This window comes from Marmota marmota, unplaced genomic scaffold (genome assembly GCF_001458135.2).
Source record: "Marmota marmota marmota unplaced genomic scaffold, marMar, whole genome shotgun sequence".
NCBI lineage: Eukaryota > Metazoa > Chordata > Mammalia > Rodentia > Sciuridae > Marmota > Marmota marmota.
In genome coordinates this window covers 9,739,108-9,760,893 of record NW_025999977.1, presented here as the reverse complement: position 1 = coordinate 9,760,893, position 21,786 = coordinate 9,739,108, and the positions used below count along the sequence as shown (strand labels likewise).

General features: G+C 36.2%; 1 protein-coding gene across 16 annotated transcripts in view; it reads left to right on the top strand.

The window, feature by feature from the left end:
- Positions 1-3,555: 3,555 nt before the first annotated feature.
- Positions 3,556-21,786, top strand: part of Ehbp1 (EH domain binding protein 1) — a 305,040-nt gene continuing 286,809 nt past the window's right edge. For 9 of the 16 annotated variants that reach the window (XM_048804240.1, XM_048804242.1, XM_048804238.1 and 6 more), the window contains exons 1-2: positions 3,658-3,957; positions 4,764-5,164. In XM_048804240.1, coding sequence (XP_048660197.1) covers positions 5,162-5,164 — 3 coding nt within the window. In that variant the 5' untranslated portion in view covers positions 3,658-3,957; positions 4,764-5,161. Of the gene's footprint in view, positions 3,958-4,763; positions 5,165-21,786 lie in introns of all 16 variants that reach the window. The other 7 variants (XM_048804245.1, XM_048804243.1, XM_048804235.1 and 4 more) reach the window with 4 other exon arrangements.

The window sequence follows — 21,786 nt, the reverse complement described above, 5'->3', positions numbered from 1 at the left end:
AGAAGATTTAAAGTTTTGGGGGTGGTATTTTCCACTTATTTCTTTGTATTTTATCTTCATTTTACATTTGATGATATTTAAAAGCAAAGTTGAAATTATTTGAAATGTTGAATCTTCTATTAAGAAAAACATCCATAAAACTTTGGAGTCAACAACCAGGGTCAAATAGAAAGGCCAATTAAAAAAATTTGCATACATAGATTATAATCTATTTCGTGTAGTTTAAGCCTGGGACTGGTGAAGATGATAAATCAAGACCTGAGTAGGGCTGGGTGTTATTAAGGAGCAGAAGAAACTCAGTGGGCAATCCTGGATGGGGAGGGTCAGTAGAACGTACATTTCCTATAGTAGGAAAAATATAGCCTTCAGGAAAAAGTAACTTTTAGCATGCTAAAAGATTCCAGCTGGGGCTGGGGATGTGGCTCAAGCGGTAGCGCGCTCGCCTGGCATGCGTGCGGCCCAGGTTCGATCCTCAGCACCACATACAAACAAAGATGTTGTGTCCGCCGAAAACTAAAAAAAATAAATATTAAAAATTAAAAAAAAAAAAAGATTCCAGCTAATATAGGGCATGAATAGTGATCATGGGGATTGAGTCATTCTTAGTAATTATAATAAAATCCTGAGTCCACCTAAATTATTGGTGTTCCAATCTTGGTACCCACTGAGTTAACAGAAAAGAAATAATGTTGAATGTACTATTTGAAAGTCTTTAGTCCTTTAGATAGTGATGTTTGGTACCAAATAAGTATTGCCTAAGTTTTATCGAAGTTCTGGGTTTTTTCCCCCTGGCCTGTTCATGTTTACTAACAGCAATCACAACAGAATGTACTAGTAATTATTATTTTACTGTTTTATTATGTGCCAGGAACTTTATGTTCGTATTTTCTATCTTCTTAACATACTGGAAAGATGGGCCTGATACTGGTTTTAGGAAGTTGGGACTCAATAGGAAGTTGGGACTCTGAAAGGTTAAGTACAATTTCTGTTATTTTCTTGCAAAAATGCTGAACATGTGTTTCTGAAAATTCTTGGAGAATGGGAACTAATTTTTATGTACTCTTAAATAGTATATAATATGATCAATACTCAGTTGGTACTCAATAATTACCAGCTAAGCAAACCAAAAGATCTCAATATTCTATAAAGTTTTTCTAAATTTTAAAAAAATAGTTGTAGATGAACACAATACCTTTATTTTATTTATTTTTATGCGGTGCTGAGGATCAAACTCAGTGCTTCACACTTTCTATCACTCAGCCACAATCCCAGCCCCTCTTCTAAAAAATTTTTTAGCAGACAGGTTTCTTTTATTTATTTATTTAGTACCAGCGATTAAATTTTTAAAAGTGTTATTGGGAGAAGAAGCTGCTCTGTGGGGTCTCTTGGAGACAGCCTTTATGCATTTAACTCAGCAGTAGAACAATGTCAAGGTCTACTCTTAATTTCTTTACTCATTCAGTAAACAATTCTAACCTTGGTCTCTTAGCTACTCAGTGGCTAGAATGAAAAGTCGACATCCAAGAAAACACATTTCCCCTAAAAAGAAGAGCAGTTTTATAAGAAACTATAAGTCTCTTGAAATTTTCCACAACTTGAGGAAGATTCCCCAAGGAACTCTCTCTCCCTCCTTTTTAAAGAAAGACACTGATTATTTAAAACTCATTGCTTTTAAGAAAATTTCTTTACAATAAAGTTTCTTTCTTTTTCTTTTACCTTTGCCCTCAACCAATTTTTTTGGAGGGAAGGCAAAGAATATTAAAAGAAACCAGGATGACCACACGAGCATGAGATTTTATGAAGAACAAAAATAAATAAAATGTAAAAACCTTCTATTATGTTTGTTGTTCTTGAAGGGCAACTTGAATGAACATAATTTATGACCATTTCTATTTATCAGCCACTAAAAAGAGTCCATACACTTGACCTATTAATGATACAGAATACTACATGAGGTCAAAATAACTATAGGTTGTAGTGACTTAGTAAAACCACTCAAGAAGGACATCAGAGAATGCTAAGGTGAATGCAAAATAAGAATCAATTTAACTATTGTGGTTATCTCAACATTTTAGAATGAAGACTGGCAAAATAAGTGATAACTGTCTTTTTCTGTAAGATGTATACTTTGTTTTTATGGTATTATTTATCACTTTATTGAAATTGAAAATAGAATTGGATACTGCATTCAATGCTTCTCTCTCTCCATTTGTCCTAAATCTTCAATATTTGTCTTTCCCTTTTCTCTTGTCCCCCAATGTCTACAGATATTCTCAATTCCCACTCAACACTACCCTCCTTTACTCTCCTTCAAAGAATCCTCCCATAAAAACTCTAATACCTTTTTAAGGTACTTTGTCCATGCACCTTGCTTTCCAACTTTACTAAAATTAAGACTGACCCTCCGTTGTGTCTAGGGCCCAGACTTCCTGTTTTCTTTTCATATGTTAGCTTCCCTCTCTTTTTCCAAACTATTTGCCTCTGGAGCTTTCCTAATGCTCCTACTTCTCTGACCATTTGTCCTCAGTCTCTTTCTGACTTTACTCTTCTTAGTTCCTAAGTACTAGGATTCCCACAACACTTTATTCTTTGTCCTCTTTCCTCTATAACAGTGGTCTGTGCCCCAGCTAAAATTGAAAGCAAAATTTTTGTTTTGTGATAAGGTAATTTTCCTCCTTGAGAAAGTGTTTATAGCTTTCATTTTCTCAAAAGGGACCATGGCTTTTTAAACAAGGCTAACTACTCCTGCTCTCACACTCTTTAATTTATTTCATCCCTTTAGCCATCTTTTTAAATAGCCAGCCACTCCCAAATCCATCCAGTTCATACCAAGGGATAATAAACCCCAGAAATCAAGATTCAAATAATAATAATAATAATATTGAATCAGAACAAGGAGAAGTTGTGGTGTACACACTTTATGTCTAGCTCAGCTTACTAAATCTCCTTGAGTACCAATCGACTGAACCTTGGACAGGGGTATGGGTGGGTCTGGGAGGGTCCTTAATTTTGTTCATTGGGCGGGGTGTGTGTGGGGAGAACAAAACGGGGAGGAATTGGGTGAAAATAAAAAAAGGTTGTGTATGCAAAACCCCAGTTCCTAGTGGCAGAAGAGAGGGCTCGCCCAGGTCCTAGGTGGTGAAAGGCGAATGGGAGAGACAACTGACAGCAGCCTCAACGACAACCCACAGCGGCAGCAAAACCAACCCCTAACTCTGCCAACACCACCACCACCACCGAGAGCCAGAAACCCCCCGCTCTGCAGCTGGCGGTGCCTTTGACGGAAAGCCTCCTTCCACGATCAACTTCCAGTTCAATATAAACACTCCTCCTCCCGCCTATTGCTTCCCTCTTCCAGCCAATCAAAGGAATGGGCGGGATTGTACTTAGTGGGTTCCTATTTTTTTTATAAGAAGGGTAGACTGTGCGCCGCGATCCGGTCGAGGGAAAAACACCTCGCTAGCTAGGGGGTGGGGCCCTTGTGATGGGCATGCGGATCTGCCAATGAGACGCCCCAACCGAGCTAAGGCCCGGCGGCCGAGGTGGGCGGGGCTCACGCGGGGCCCGGCCAATGGCGCCGGGGCGGACAGAGGTTGAGCTGCTGTGGGTAGGGTTAGTGTGAGAGGTGCGGCGGGGGAGGTAATGATGATGGTGGCGGAGGAGGAAGGCGGGGGAGGGGGTACTGGGCGCTGAGCGGCGGCTCTGGCAGGGTTTGGTAGGGTGGGAGACGGTCGCAGGGCGATCCGTCAGGGAGGGGGCGGGCGGAGGGGCGCCGGCCGCCTGAGGGGCTGCAGACCCCGGCTCCCGCTAGCGCCGCAGCTGGCTTGGCTCTTCCATGTGGCTCCAGCGGGGATGGAGGACTCGGTGGCGGCGGCGGCGGCTGCTGCTGCGGCGGCGACGGAAGAGCGACTCTGAGGAGGGAACGGGGCCAGACCCAGCCCGACAGCGGGAATAGAGGTGTGAGGAGGGGGCGGGAGTGGGCGAGCGGCGGGGCCGGGACTCGGGTACCGGGCTGGGGTCTCTGGCAACGCTTGGGTGACAGGGACCGCAGTGGGCCACCGCCTGTCTTTGCTGGGGGTCAGGGGTCTGGACAGGAGGCAAGCCTCTGGCAGGCTGGTTCCCAGAGGATGGGGGAGGGCGGCACCGCACCCCGCACAGTCCACTTGCCCCCACTGGTCACTGCTTCACGCCCAGGCTGGAGTTTCCATTTCCCTCCAGTTGGCAGCGAAGGTGAAGGGAGCCCAAGTGGCCTGGAGCCCGGACATTGCCTCCCTATGCCTTGAGCTTTCCCTCCACTACTCGTTGCCCACCCATTTGCCCCTCCGAACAACAGCATTCCTCCCTGCTCCCTAGTGTGTTCTAAGCATGTATTCTAGAACTCGAGGCTATTATTGAAAAACAAAGTTTATTTAAAAATACTCTACTCTTCTGAGTGGCCGTGGATATTAAACCGCGTCCCTAGACTTTCCCGCTTTGCTCGCCCTTGTTTGATGATAGGAGGGAAGGTAGGGCCCGTGATTGTTGTTGATGCTGATTACCTGATATATTGCTCCATGTCTTTGGTGTGAATTGTAATTTCTTTCTTGGTATCTTAAATTCTTGATGTTACTGGCTTTTGAGGTTGGTGTTTTGTTTCATTGTTTAAAAAAACATACAGAGAACCTGGGTTGTCTGTTGCAGCATTATCCAACATGGGTGGTTAGTCACTTTTTGTGCTACTCTCCTCATATTCTTTCTCTTTTTGTCTTTGTTTTGCTTTTCAGCCCTCCAGAATAGGAGTCTTATAGCCCCTGAGGTGGAATGGTGATGGCTGCTTGAGGGAATCTCCTCTCATTCATCCTGTCATGTATATCATGCTGTTGGTGATTGGGCCATTCATCTAAGATGGGATTTACCCTGTGAAACAGGGAGAAGACTTATGGACCCCAAACATTTCAAGTTGTAATTGAGTTTTTCAAAGTACAGACACACATGCAAAGCTCTTTTGCTTTGGACCCTCTGCTTTATTGAAGCTGCTGTGTTGCTAACCCAGAACTGTTCCAGTCTATTGACCCATCATCATGGCTTCAGTTTGGAAGAGACTGCAGCGTGTTGGAAAACATGCATCCAAGTTCCAGTTTGTGGCCTCCTACCAGGAGCTGATGGTTGAGTGTACAAAGAAATGGTAAGATGTGCTTGGGGTTAGAATTTGCTGAGCTGTGGCCTAAATTGACTGTGGCCTAACTCTTGAGACTTTTGATAGCAGACTTACCTTTCTGTAGTGCACAAGTGTGTAGAGGCTGGGCGGGGTGCAGAATACTCAAACAAGTACTGTGATGTGCACTGTTGCTGCTGATACTGTCCCTGTGGATTTTAATTACTGTACTCCAATATGTCTCAGAAGACTGTAACTGAGCACACTGAGTACAGTAGATTTTTGTCTTGAGGTCATTTATCATTACTATTAGAATAACTTTGATTTTTATAATCTTAAATAGCAGTGGCTAATGAAACAGGGCAAACACATGCATACATTTTAATATAACATGTATGTTTTAATGTGGAAGACTAATGGTGATAATCTGTTTTGTTTTTGTTTTTTCATTTCTATTTGCTTAGGGTAAAGAATTTTTCATTATTTGAATAATGGAATGCCAGTCCACACAACCTTAGAAATTCTTTTGTTAAATGCTTAGTCAGGCAACTGTATTTTCTTCTAATTGCCTAATGGGATACATTTCTTGGCTGGATTTAAGGAAGCAATTAGTAGTGCTGGTCGGTGATTTGCTTCTTTCCACTTGAGCAAAGTAAATTTAGGGCTTTCTTTTCACTGCTCTGAATGATAAGCAACAAGAATTCTTATTTACTGAAAGAAAAAGTGAATCTTAAGCAAATGGTCCTTTGGGTTTTGATTTATTGCAGTGATTAAGCAGTATTACTACAAAATAAGTTCATTTTATCATCCACAAGAACTGTAATCTCATGTCTATAATAACCTCTGTTCTTAACATCCTTTTTATTAGATGAAGAAAATAGTTTGTTCTGTTCTAGAACTCTTACAGCATATTCAATTTTTTTTTTGAAACTATAAATGCTTTTGTCTTGAACTTGTTAGGAATGTTATTTTAAAATCAATTCAAGAAATGCATGCACTGATTGCCTAGTTTATATCAGATACTGTTGATTTGATCAAATATGACGTAAGCTCCCCACCCTCAAGGAGCTTACAATCCAGAGTAAGGATACACATGTAAATAAGTTCATTGTGATAAGGTACAATATTATAAATGTTATGATGTAGGGATTTTGATCTGTCTCTATCCACTTGGGTATCCTTGGGGAAGTTACCTCTCTAATTCATTTCTACTTGCACAAAAGTAATAATGGTACTGCTTCATAGGAGGGATAATTATGAAGATTAAATGAATTAATTCTTGTCAAATGCCTTTAATATTGTCAGGGACATAGTGCTCAATAAATGGCATTATTATGTACAGAGTTGGCAGAGGAGAAAATAATAATAATGGTTGCAGATGGTTTCCTGGAATCTGAGCTGGGTTTTAAAGATTAATAATAATTGTCTAGGAAGTCAAGGAAAGAAGTGAAGAAATTCTAGATGAAGTAACAACCTATGCAAAAACATGGAGACACTAAATAACATGATCCATGCTGGAAATTTAAGCAGTATAGCTTAATATTGATGGGGTTTAAAGTGTAGGATGAGGGAATTGCAGTGAGATATAAGGTTTGAGAGGCAGACAGAACTCAAATCATAGAATTATGTGCTATTATGTATATGGCTTGGGTGTTATTCTGTGGGTGAAAGGGACATAGTGAAAAGTTTTGAGCAGAAGAGTCATTAGGTTTGCAATTGGAAAATCACCTTGACAACAATGTGAAATAAGGATTTTTGAGAAGACAGTGACTCGAGACATTGATATGAGAGGAATAGGGATTGGATGAGGCCATGACAGATGGAATAGAGAGAATTTACTGGAGAAACACTTAAAAAAAAATAGGACTTGAGGATCATGTCAGTTGGGGGATAAGGGAGAAGGAAAAGTCTAAATTGGTACTCAAGTTTCTGACTTGGAAGGCTAGGTGTAACAACTAGCCAAGATAGGAAATACATGAGGAAGGTCCTGTTTACCAGTATTTCTTAACTAGGAAATGTACAGGGAATATCAACCTGAATATGGTTAAATTTGAGTCTCTTCTTAAGGACTAGAACACATTAGGTTATTCTTTAGTTACAAAATCAGTTTTTTTCCCCAGTTTGTAGCATCTTGGAATTATCCCCCCACCCCTTGCATAAGTAGTATTTAAGTTATTGTTAATGTGTTTCAAAGTGAAAGCAATAGTGAAAATCTAACTTGATTATAGTTGAATAGATGACTTGATTTCTTTTAACAGGTGTACCGTCATAGGTATACATATTAAAATAGGTCTTATGGTAGGATCTGAAGTTAATGCTAGAAGCATTTGAATGTTTTCCTATAATTTTCAGATATTATTTTGGGAGTGTGGAAAAATAGGAGAGAAAGGAAATTTAGAGATTCTGATTTAGTGAAAGGAAATAGGCATTAGTAGAGCACTGAAGATAAATTGCAAGTATTAAGAAGATAAGAAAGTAGATCTGATAAATTAAAGAAGAAAGTAACTATAAAAATGAAGAACAGTTGGTATTCCATTGAGATTATGCTCTCGGAGGTAACCTGTGTATATAGATGCCATTGCTTTTTAGAGCCTTGCTATTTAGAAGAGGATAGATAGAATGGAATTTAGGAAAGCTATAGTGTGTTGAAGGAAGAGGGTAATGGGAATCAAGGTATATTTTCCAAGGGAGAGAGTATTATTTCTGTGACTAAGGAGGGGAGAAACATCCCATGTTCTCTTGTCATGGCCACAAAGTATGAGCCTTATCCAAGGTTTGTAATATCCTGATATTACAAATAACAGGTCAGAGTAGGGGCTTACGGGCTATTTTTTCAGTAGGGGCTATTTTTTTTTTTTTAATCTAGACATGGACAAGCTTAATACTTTACTCTTGATCAAAGGATAAATAGTAAAAATTGGATGTTTTGGGTTTTCTCCTTCTCAAGCTTCTTCTCTTTATTGTTCTCTTGTATTTTGCCTTTTCCCTGGCTAATTAGTTCAAGTGGGTCCATTCCCTGATACTTTCAAGGTGTAGTGGTTCTACACCTTAGGTCAGAATAAAAAACCAGAATATTGGAGAGAAGGTTAATACATACAGAGGTCCTATCCTGTATCATTCTCTGAGTCACATAAAGAAGCTGTAAGCAAATTTGGAGATGATAGGGATTTAAGAAATAGTTTATTGTTGTCTTTGGTCATTTAATTATTCATCTTGGTTTAACTGATATAGCCATTGGTAAATGGACTGGCCACTAGAGATGAGTTTGAAAGAGATTGTGCTGTCAGTTTTCTCTTTGTTTAATTCTTGTCCTTTTCTTTTGTTACCTGCATGTCATTAGATTTCTGAGGGAAGTCTTCTTTACTATATGAGTTCTCAATAATTATACATACAGGTCTTTAAGGAAACTGCTAGAAAATCGACAAGTCCTGATTTTGATGCTAATTTAACTAGGTTGCAGAATTAAATTTTGTTAGGGCATTCTCTGGTATATGATATGAACCATATGTATGAGGATATATTGTATTTTGTGTGTTTCTTCATTATATACAAATATGAATATGTTTTATCTATGTGTTTATATTTCTTTCATCTAATTCTTAGAGTAGGAGGAGTAAAGATTTTTCTATATTGTATTCCTTTTTCTTGTTTTAAAATGTAATTTTACTTATAATTTATATTTTAAATAGATGATACAGTCACATGGTTTAAAACTCTAGAAATACAAAAAGGTGCATGTGTGTGTTTGTGTGTGTGTGTATATATATGTGTATCCCTGAAAGTAACTCCTCTTGCTCCATGATTTCATATATCCTTGTGACCTCCAAATTTGAAAAATAAAAAGATAGCTCATTTCAGTTTTTAAGTTTGTAACTAATATTGGCCTGTAAAATAAAATATCAACTCCTTAATCTGATTTACCAGGCTCTCTGTAACTGATCCCAGTTTAATTTTCCAGCTGGACATTAGAAAGCTATATGCACTTTCTGTGGTAACTTGAATTTATGAAAGCCAAATTATATTAAGAAGCATTAATTTTAGATTTACTTCTTTGGGTGGCGTGAGCAAGTATTTCTTTGTTGACTATTTAATGACATGATCTAGAGTTAATGACATGATCTAGAGTCTTAATGTAAAGAACTTTAGAAACAAGAAAAAGGAAAAAGAATTAATTGGAAATAAGCCTGATGGGATTTTGGAGCCTCTTGCAAACCACTGTTTCAGGAGCATAGTGAACAAGGAGTAAAGCAGTAAGAGGTGAGATCTGAGCAGGTGGTAGAGGCTAGATCACCGAGGGCCTTGAGTTCATGGTAAGAACTTTGCATTTAAGTGGGATAGGAATCCATTGAGGGATTTGAGCAGGGAAGTGATATCATCTGATTTACTTTTAAAAATACTGTTTTGGATTCTTTGTGGAGTATGAATTGTTGTGAGTAGAACTGGAAGCAAAGATGCCAGGAAATTATTGGTAATAGTCCAAGCAGCAGAATGGTAGGTGGTAAGAAATGGTCAGATTTGTATAGGTAACATGTGACCACACTCCCACCCTCATCCCCGCTATTGAACTTTATTGAGGTATAACTTATACTTTTTTTTTTAATATTTATTTTTTAGTTTTAGGTGGACACAATATCTTTATTTTACATTTATGTGGTGCTGAGGATCAAATCTAGTGCCTCATGCATGGTAGGCGAGCACTCTACCACTGAGCCACAACCCCAGCCCCATACACTTTTACATACAATAAAAGACATGCATTTTAAGCCTGTGGTTCAGTGAGTTTTGACAAATGTGTGTATCCATGTAATTGGAAAGTAAATTTTTCGGAGATACAGTTGACAGAACTTATCAATAGATATGATAAAAAGAGTTGGATCAGAAATGACTATAGAAATGACTATCACATCAACCAGGTGAATGTGATACTAATTACAGGGGTGAACTAACAGTTGGTTAGGAAAAGGTTTGGTGTGAGGGAGAAATCAAGAGTTTTGTTTTTCTTGAAATTTGGGATGTCCAGATGGAAATCTTAATTAAGCAGTTAATAATAAGAGTCTGGCCCTGGGGAGAGAAGAGGCTGGAACTTCTAAGTATGTAGGTAGTATTTATAACCATGGGGCTATAGGAAATATTCTATGGCATTCACATAGATTGAGATTGAACCTTGAGGCACTTAAGCATAAAAAGGAGCCAGCAAAGGAGACTGAAAACAAGCGCTAGTTCAGTGATAAGAAAATTAGGAACATGTGTTTTCCAAGAAACTAAGGGAAAAAAAAGTGTTTGGCTGTATCAAATATAATCGAGAGGTTAATCAAGGTGACCACTGGATTTGGCAAGGTGGAAAGAGTGGTTTCAGAGGAATATTGGGGAAAAAAACATTATTAGACAGGGTTAAAGGAGAGGAAGTGAATACAGTGAGTATAGGTGATTGTCTTAAGAGAATTTTGATACAAAGCAGAGAACTAGGTAGTAACTGGAGAGGGACAAGGGTTCAAAGTGTATTTTTTGCATGGTATATATTACAGCATGTTTGAAAGCTGATGGAAATGGTTATTAGAGAAGGAAAAACTGATGATATGGTAGGAGAGGAGGTTAAACTAAGGAGAAAAATCTTTGAGAGAAAGAGAAAAGGATTCAGTACCTAAGTGAAAATGTTTAGTTTAAGTAGAAAAAGTGACAATTCACTGTTAAAATGAGAGAAGATGAATAAGGGGGCAGTATACTGGTAGATTTGATGTGGGAGGGTATGAATGTTCTATTGGCTTCTGTTTTCTCAGGAAAATATATTAGAGGTCATCAGCTGAGAGGGAGGTGACAGAGTTGTTGAAGGATTGAGGAGAAGGCAAAATTGACAAAGTGAGAATGAACGGACTAGAGAAATATGGGATTGCTGGGTAGTACCAAGGACCTTCTTAACTTTGTGGTCATAAATCTTAGTAAGTTTGCATATTTTAACCCAGTTATGTTCAGTAATTGGATTCAAGTATGGAATAGGCAGACTTGGATTCCACCAGGATTAGGTTTTATCAAGAATGTATAATTGAGGGAAAGATGGACAAGGAAATCAAGAGTGAATGTGCAGGCATAGTTATAGTTATACCAATGGGATATAAGATGGAAAAGGGAGAAGATAAAGACATAAAAGGTGGAATTGTCTGTGAAAAAGTGAAGAGGACCATGATTTACAGATTTTTAAAGAGGGTGAAGAATTGTTGGGATTGAGATAGCAGATTGAATGACTAGATTGAGAGAAGGAAGTGGATACAGTGAGTGTAGGTGATTGTCTTAAGAGAATTTTGATACAAAGCAGAGTGAGCTGGAAAGACTGGAGGTAGAAGTCAGAGTGAGATGCTTGATATTGAAGGCTGTGGTAAATGTTAATGACAAGATATAGGTAGTGGTTTCCTTGGATCATGTATGCTTATCAGTTTAAAAAAACCAAGAACTCATATCCCCAATATATTTTTAATTAATGTACTGTATACATTAGATATAAGTATAACCTAATTTCTTTTTCAAAAATTAACAAATTTAAGTAGAGTATCTTTGAGTGGATCATCTTTTGCACCTTCCAGGTACTCCCATTCTGCTTTAAAGACTATGCCTATTAGTGTATTAGTATGACAATGGGTGATTGAGATGCAATGGAGGAAAAGATTTTGGAAGTTTAGATAGTGGTCAAGGAATTTAGAGGAAGATATGGGTCAGATTATTTCTGTGGCACTTGAAGTTACCAGGAATAATGAGAGGAGAAATGTTTAAGTTTGGAAGTTTGATATTTAAAGTCTTTCAAGTATAGGGAAAGATGGGGCAGGATAGATGACTACAAAAGGACAGGCAAAGGTATTATTATTTCCTAGTTTCTAGGCTTGCTTTTAGAAGAATTAGTTTGCAGTACTTTCTCTATTGTAAGTTATATGAATCTTGAACACCTTGAAACAAAATAGTGGTGGTCTTTTCAATGTTGTAAAATGTGAAAGGCATACAGTTTTAGCAAATACTAAATATGTTAACTTGTTTATAACTTTATGGTAGTGTCTTATGGATTGATTTTTAAAAAATTGAAATTGTTGCATGTGATGTTTTAACCAGATTTTAAGTGTTTAGTCCATATGAAGTACAGCTTTACAAAATTCAATTGTGGTAAGTTTCTTAAGGAATATAGTAGATCCTCTTTATGCTGAATTTGGATATTGTCTTGCTTTCATCATGTTTGCTTCCACATACGACTAAGTATGCCTCTAGATTGAGAGTTGGCAAACCCTGGCTTGATCCAAGCTGCTTCTATTGTAAATAAACTTTTATTGGAATACATCCATGTACATTCATTTACATAACTGTCTATGAGCTCAGTAACTAAATGATGACAATAACTATCTAGAGAGAAGGGGTAGAGTAGGTGAGAAGACAAATGAAAATATACCCTGATCATTAAGAGTGTTAGAGAAGGGCTGGGGATGTGGCTCAAGCGGTAGCGCGCTCGCCTGGCATGCGTGCGGCCCGGGTTCGATCCTCAGCACCACATACAAACAAAGATGTTGCCGAAAACTAAAATAAATAAATAAATAAATATTAAAAAAAAAAAAAAAGAGTGTTAGAGAAAAATGAATTAACACCAAAGATTGGAGCAACCAGAGACATAGGTAAACTAGGGAGCTGCCAGCAGAAGTGCTAAGCTGAAATGAACTAAGTTTTGATAATAAGCCTATTGTTGTTTCTGGAACAAAACCAGTTCATATGGTTTTATAACCTTGTTTTCTTTTTTATAATAATTTCAAGTACGTAAAAGGGCTAAGGAAACTAACTTAATTCCTTCAAAGTAGAATAATTTGTCATCATTTGTATGTGTCTTTGTGTGTACTGTGAGAATGATTTATATTTATAATGTATTTCTTTATAATAATTTTTCCTTTTTTTAAAGAGAGAGAGAGAGAGAGAGAGAGAGAGAGAGAGAGATAGTTTTAATATTTATTTTTTAGTTTTCGGCAGACACAACATCCTTGTATGTGGTGCTGAGGATCGAACCTGGGCCGCACGCATGCCAGGCGAGCGCGCAACCGCTTGAGCCACATCCCCAGCCCATGATAATTTTTCTTTAAAAAATTCTTTTTGTCATAATTTTAAAAAATGAGTCTAGAACATAAATTATATCTTTTATAGTATGATTTTCTTACATTCTTCTAGTATAAAATGTTAGTTTGATTTTTTTTAAGGGATTATGGGATGAAATTTTAAGAGATTTAGGTGAAGAGGTTTTCTTAATATTTAATTTAGTTTCATGTTAGTTTTGCAATTAAAGTACTCAGGAAACTTAAAATTAGGCATTTCTAGAAATGTGCTACTGATGTGTCAAATGTGTTTGTTCTAATTTTGTGAGATATTTCAACAAAAGAGACCAAAGTAGTTCACTGCACAATTTAAAAATAGTTCGGTGTGCTAAAGGAAAAATCGCACAAAACATTTTTGAACTGAATACTCAATAGGATACTCATATTCTACCTGAGGACTTCTGCATATTTGTTAAAAGAAGTGAATCTGAATCTTTTAAAATGGGGGCAGTGAAATTACTGCATGATATCTGAATATTTATCTTCTTTATCAGTGTCATAGTGATATTTTTAGGCAGCTTTGGAAAAGACATCTAAAAACTTTGTAAATTTGACCTATTAAAAAGTTCCTATTTCTGTTAATCCTAGTATTGTCATTTAAAAATAGTTTTACAATAAAAAATATAGAAAATGGCTTTAATTTGAAGACATTCTCTCTTTAAATGTTGATACTCTACCTATGTCAAAAGAGTTTGTCAGCTAAAGAATGTAAAATAACACTATGTTGACTAATTTAGCGATATAAATAGTACAGAGATAGTCTTAGAGGAGCAAGAGAATACTTATTACTAGGCACTTGCTACCATTGGATGCTGGATTTATTTCTGGTTTTTTTTTTTTTTTTTTTTGCACCTGAGATGAAAAGAGAAGAATATTGGCTCATCCAGTAGTCCTTTTGTCTAAAGACAGTATAGAAATTTGTTTTTATAGACTTTTATTAAAATTCAATCCAAAGATTTTTATTATGAAAAAAAAATACAATTTTGGATCAAAACTCTAACTACAAAAAACTCACATTAAATTGGGTAATGTTTATGTCAATGCTTTATGAAGATTCTTTAAGAGAATATGGCCAAGAAACCTAATTTTAACCTAGTTTTCTGATCATCCTATTTAAATCAAGGGTACAACTTGGAAAATTTAGAAGAATGCATGTTTAACAAACCATTTAGTTCTGAACTAATACAGAAGCAACTAAGGAAATAGCTATTTACATCTACATTTAAGTCATTTTAAGCAAAATTAAAAATTCAGTTCTTCAGTTATATTAGTAACATTTCAAGTGCTCACTAGCTGCATGTGGTTGGGGTGACCATATTGGACAGTATAGATAATTATCACAAAAAGTGTTATTTGGACAGTGTTAGTTTGGCCTTTTTTTCCTCCCTAAACTTCCTGATCTGGAGAACCACTGGGAGTTTGCAAATATGGAGATTTCCAGGCTCCTTAAATTCAACGTCCTGATTTTTGTAGGTAAGGGATGGTGCTGGCAAATCTGACATTTTAGAAGTTCTCCAATTGCTCAAGAACATCAAGTTAGGTTTTAGAATGGCCAAATATTATTCTTTTTCAAATGCCTTTTTAAAGGACTTTGGCAGATGCTGGATAGCAATTCTTGGTACTCCAGAAATGTTTATTGAGTTGAAATTTTGAAATAAATTTTCTTCCCATGGTTCAGCTAATTCATGATTTTTTTGTTTAGTTAAAAATGAGAGCAAGTATTTTAGCTGCTCCACATACAACTGTCGGATTTAATATGAGCATTTGAATTTTCTCATTTATTTATTTGAATAAATGATTAGTTTTGTTCCCTTCCATATAAGCAAGGTATAAGCAAGGACTATTGAGGTTAGCTAAGGAAAGATTTTTTTTAAGCTTTGAGACTTCTCAAGTACCTGTGTTGTTTTTTGTACTTTCAAGTAATATTATTGGATCTGCTCACCTTTTTCCTCTGAATTATTCCTATATTTTCACTTTGATTTTGCAAGGGCCACTGCCTTGGTACCATTCTTTATCAGTTTGCTAAGACTCTGCCAAGGGTCCCAGAGGCACTATAGACAACTCACAAAGGTGCCAAGAAATGCTTAAAAAATTTTGAAACACACTACCTGTCAGAAACTGTACAAATTATTAGTCTGAGTAATTCAGTTTCAAAATTAGATTGCCACATTCCTTTTAATGATACCATATTTTTACAAAGGTAGGTTTTCTGCAATTGTTGTGACAAAAAACAAGTATCATCAAAATGTGGAACAAGAAATGAGAGACCAATCTGATTCTAGAGTTTGAGAAATTGTATCAAATTGGGTCATCTTCAGAATACCAGAAGTGCTTTGCAAATATGGAGGTTTCCATGCACCTTACTGGGTGGTAAATTTTAGGACATATATCTTCTTTACATTGTTTGGGCCTGACTACTCAATAAACAAGGTGTTTATGTGTTTCTATTGGCTTGGAGATGGAGGACTTGGTGAAAAATATTACCCACACATTAAGGTTTTTATAAACCCAGAAAGTTTGGGAACCTCTGTTGTAGGCTTTTATGATCACTCTTATGCTTCCCTAGATCCTTCTGGTCCTTTGTTTATATTACTGCCATAGTGATTTCAACGAGGAATCTTCCATATTTTCCTTTGTTAATAGGATACATTTACTATGGTAATTTTAATCTTTTAAATCTGTTCTTATGCAATTTTACTCGTCTTCTTTAACTCTTCCTTAAGATTATGAAATCATTTTTCCCTTGTACAAATAGTGTCTCTCAAACTTTTAAATTCATTATCCCTCTCCAAAAATCATTAAATGCAGAAAGCTATGTAGTAAAACCCTATCTCAAAGTAACTTAATTGAAACTCTGAAAGAAAATTGATGCCAACCAAGAATCTTATATCCAGCCAAATTAAGCTTCAGATTTAATGATGAAATAAAAACTTTCCATGATAAACAAAGTTAAAAGAATTTACAACTAGAAAGCCTGCACTACCGAACATCCTCAGCAAAATATTCCATAAAGAGGAAATGAAAAACAATGATGAAAATTAGCTGAGGAAGGTATTACACTAAAGGAAAATCTTGAGAAACCAAGTCCTGTTAAATACCAAAAATAAACAAAAATGGCTAGGAATACAAATCATGTCTCAATAATGTCCCTGAATGTTAATGGCCTAAACTCACCAATCAAAAGATACAGACTAGCAGATTGGATTAAAAAAAAAAAAGACCCAATAATTTGCTGGGTCTTTTGTCTCATAGGAAAAGACATCCACAGACTGAAGGTGAAGGGTTGGGAAAAATCATACCACTCACATGGACTGCGGAAGCAAGCAGGGGTTTCCATCCTCATATCAAGTAAAGTAACTGTGGAACCCTTTAGTAGAGGAATGGATAAAAATAAAAGTGGCATATATACACAAGAATATTACTCAGCAATAAAAGAGAATAAAATCATGGCATTTGCAGGTAAATGGATGGAATTGGAGAAGTGAAGTTAGCCAATCCCAAAGACAAATGCCGAAAGTTTTCTCTGATATAAGGTGACTGACTCATAGTTGGGTGGGGAGAGGGGAGCCTGGGAGGAATAGATGAACTCTAGATAGGGCAGAGGGGTGGGAGGGGAAGAGAGAGGGAGCAGGGGGTTAGCAATGATGGTGGAATGTGATGGACATCATTATACAAAGTACATGTATGAAGACATGAATTGGTATAAGCATACTTTATATACAAACAGAGATATGAAAAATTGTACTCTATATGTGTAATAAGAATCTTAATGCATTCTGCTGTCATGTATTTAAAAAAAAGTAGACTTCAAGCTAAAGTTAATCAAAAGGAATAAAGAAGGACACTACATACTGCTCAAGGGAACCATACACCAACAAGACTTAACAATTATAAGTGGCCCTTGCAAAATATAAAATAACCCAAACAATGGAGTATCTGCATTCATCAGATAAACTCTTCTCAAGTATAAGAGTCAAATAGACCACCACACAATAATTTTCGGTGACCTTATCACACCTCTTTCACCATTGGATAGATCTTCAAAGTAACTTAATTGAACCTGGATTTATTTATTTCTATAATAATTGGGCCTGGAAAGCAAGTTTAATGGTTCAGCTTTAATTCAAAGAGTGTTCTCATTTGCAAAAATAACTTTAAAAAATTGTTTAATTCATTTGTTTTAAAACTTTTTATTAAAATAATTTTAGGTTTACAGAAGAGCTGTACAGATAGTAGAGAGTTCTTCTATGCCCTTTGCTCATCTTCCTTTGGGTAAAAATTGCATAAATTTGCCATTTTATGAAATAAAACTAAAATACTAATACTTATCAAAATAAAATATCAACATTAGTCCAGTATTAGGCAAACTAAGAACTCTTTAGATTTTATCCAGTTTTTCCACTAATATCCTTTTTCTATTCAAAGATATGATCCAGTAATACTCCATTGCACTTAGTTGTCAGATAGCCCCGATCTTTTCCAATCTGTGACAGTTTTTCAATCTTTTCTTGTTTTTTTTTAATACCTTGATCATTTTACAAAGTGATTAGGTATGTTGTATTATGTTTCCCAAATTGGATTGTTTGATGCTTTTCTCATATTAGACTGATGTTATGAAAATTTCTGATCATACCACAAAGTAAAGTGCCCCTTATCATATCAGAAGGCATGTTGTTTTAGTAAGCTTTTTCACTGCTATGACCAAAAGACCTGACAAGAACAATTAGAGGAGGAAGAATTTATTTGGGGGGCTCACAGTTTTAGAGGCCTCAGTCCATAGATGGCCAACTCCATTCCTTGGGGCCTGAGGTGAGGGAAGCCCATCATGGCAGAGAGTGTGGTGGAAGGAAGCAGTTGGGATCATGGCATCAGGAAGCAGAAAGAGTTAATCTCCTTCAGGGACAAAATATAAACCCCAAGGGCAAGCCCCCATCAACCTACCTCTTCCAGCTCCACTCTGTCTATAATCACCAGTTAATTCCTGTCATTGGATTCATGCACTGATTAGGTTAAGGCTCTCATGACCTAGTCATTTTGCCTCTGAACTTTCTTGCATTGTCTCACACATGAGCTTTTGGTTGACACCTCATATCTAAACTATAACATATTCGATATCAAGATAATTTATCAAGGTGATATGTCTGTTCCTTAGTCTTGCAGGATTTCTCCACTGTAAAGTTAACAGTTTTAGACCGTTCAGATTTGGTTAGTTAGAAATCAATCACTAAATCCAACATACACTTGTGAGGAGTGGAATTAAGTTCCATCTCCTAAAAGAAGTATCAAAAAAGAATTTGTGAACTTATATTAAAATCGCAATAGAATTAATATATTTTTGGAGGTTTTATTTGCTATCCTGTTTGTTTTCAAAATTTTTGTCACTAATTTAAAATTCATCAATAGATTTGGCCTGCAGCAATTATTATTGTGTTCTAATGATAATTTTCTATTTCCTTATTTATCCTACATTTATTATTTGGAATTCTTCTGCAAGGAAGATCTACCTTTTCTTAATTTGTTGATTCATTTATTTATATCAGTGTGGACTTGTAGGCTTATAAAACAACCTTTTGATGTCATTATTGCCTTTGATACTGGGGTTCTGACAAGGAGGTATATTGTTGCAATCTGACTTCTTATTTTTAAAAAGACCACTTATTTGGAAAAAAATTTCAGATTTATTGAAAAGTCACAAAAATAGTACAAAGAATTCCTGTTAGGGTCTGTAAACAAGTCAAGATGGCGCCTGGTACTTTGCCAGAGGGAGTGGTTTGTGAAGTAACGCCATCGAGCTGTTAGGATGATGGAGATTCCTTAATGACTGACTGCTGTATCTAGTTGATGTTAATTAAGTTAAGCTGTGTGTAATTAAGAGGATGAGGATTCCTTGATGACTGATTGATGTATCTAGATGATGTTAATTGAAACAAGCTGTGTATTCAGTTATGTATATATACCCCTGCTATCCTACAGTAAAGTGGCTCCCACTGTATCAACCTTCACAAGTTGCTTGTCTCCCCCCCGCCCCCCAATTACTTTGCCCAGCCAGACTGTGGCAAATTCCCAAATACCTTTCACCCGAATTCTCTTAAGTGGCAACATTTCACTTATTTTTTGTCATTCTGTGTATAATTTTTAGAAGTTGTACCTTGATGCCCCTTTACTTTAAAATGCTTAAGTGGGTATTTCCTAAAAACAAGGATGTTTTCACAGATAATCATAATTCACTTTCTCAAAGTAGGAAATTAACACTTTATATAATGCTGTTACTTAATCTAAAGACTTAATTGAAATTTCTTCAGTTTTCCTAATAATTCTGTTTATAGCAAAAGAATGTTTTTCCCTGTATCATCCAGGGTCACACGGTGTATTTAGTTGTCACATGTCTAATTTTGTAGAGTTCCTTAGTCTGCCTTATTTCCTTGAAATTTGAAGAATATTTCTGTTTGTGTTTGTCAGTATTGGTTATGTTTTTAATTTGAAGCACTGATAGATTCATTTGATTTCATTTGTATTTTACTTTAGAGTCCCCCATCCTTGTCAAATTACTTAATGAAATTTTAATGTGATTCCCTAAGTAAAAACTATTTTTTAAAAAGAGAGATATCCTCATCTCAATTAGCTGTTAAGTTTTTTTGTAAGTGTTCTTTAGTAAGTTAAAGATATTCACCTCTATTTCTAGTTGGCTTAGAGTTCTTATCATGATTGGTGTTGGATTTTGTCAAATGCTTTGTCTAAATCTATTGATATAGTCATATGAATTTTCTTCTTTAGCTTGTTGATGTGATGGATTACAATAACTGAGTTTTGAATGTTGATCCAGTCTGGCATATACAAAAGAAATATCATTTGGTGATGGCATATAATTCTTTTTTATTATATATTGTTAGATTTTATTTGCTATGAAGATCATCGGAATTTCTGACTATATAATTTCCCTTCTTTCTGAGAAAAAAAGTTTTTGACATTTCTTGTATGGGTGATCTATGATGACAATTTTTTTTTTTTCAAATTTTGTCTGAGAAAGTTTGTTTCTTCTTCACTGGATTTAGAATTCTAGATTGGTGTAGTTTTTCTCCCAGTGCTAAATATTTCATGTATCCTCTTATTGCTTGCATGATTTTTGGAAAGAGGACTGATGATATTATCCATGCTTCTTTATAGGTAAGGCTTGCTTTCTGTCTTCCTTCAAGATTTTTTTCTTTGTTTTTGGTTTTCTGCAGTGTGACTGTGATATGCTTATGTGCAGACATTTAAAAAATCTATCCTGTTTGAAGTTCTGTGAGCTTCCTAGATCTCAGTCATTATTGCTTCAAATATTTCTTTATTTTTAAAAATCTTTTTTTTCTTCTGATATTCCAAGTAATTATGGCTTTTGTAGTTGCCCTTTTTTCTTGTATATTCTGTTTCGTTTTTTTATTCTTTTTTTCTACTTCCATTTTGTTTAGAATTTTTTTTAAAGAGAGAGGAGAGAGAGAGAGAGAGAGAGAGAGAGAGAGAGAGAGAGAATTTTTAATGTTTATTTTTTAGTTATTGGCGGACATAACATCTTTGTATGTGGTGCTGAGGATCGAACCCTGGCCGCACGCATGCCAGGCGAGCGCGCTACCGCTTGAGCCACATCCCCAGCCCCTTGTTTAGAAATTTTTATTGATGTTTTTTCAAGTTCACTGATTTTTTTTTCCCCTTGGCTGTGTCCAGTATATTGATGAACCTATCAAAGGCATTCTTCATTTCTTTTATGGTGATTTGGATTTCTAGCAATTCCTTTTGATTGCTTATTAGAGTTTTTCTATCTCTCTGCTTCCATTAGTCATTTTAAGTTCTCTTAATAGACTATTTAAAAAAAATTTTTTTAGCATTCATGAACCCTTTATTTATTTATTTGAATGTGGTGCTGAGAATTGAACCCAGTGCCTCACACATGCTAGGCAAGTGCTCTACCACTGAGCTACAACCCCAGCCCTCTTAGTATACTATTGATTATAATTTTAAATTCTCTGCCTGATAATTCTATGATCACTCCTCTGAGTTTGGTTCTGATGCTTGTTCTGTCTTTTCAAATTGCTTTTTGTCTTTTAGTCTACTTTGTGGGGTTGTTGTTGTTGAAAGCTGAACACAGTGTGCTGGATGTATGGAACTGAGGTAAATAGGGTTGCAGATACTAAATTTTCCTGTGTACACTTTTTTTTTTTTTATTTCCCTTGTCTTGCGGTTTCTATAGTTCTATAGAGATTTCTTCTTAAATAAAGTCTAAGTTGTATAGTTCTTTCAATTATATTTTCCTGTAGTCTTGGGACTAGATGTCAATCTTTTAGTGATCCTATGTCCCTTGGTGTTGTGATCCTTATAAGTGCTTCTCAGTTTTCCCCCTCTTAGGTGAGATAGATGTATAGAGAGGGCTACAGTTGAATATTTTACTTCTTCTCCTGATCAGTGAGACTCCAGTAAAGTAGTAAACCTTCTGTAGAGGCTTGGCTTTATTTTAGAGCGTGGCTCATTTCTTCCTACCTCTGTCCAGAGCAAGAAGGAAGTTTTCTCTAG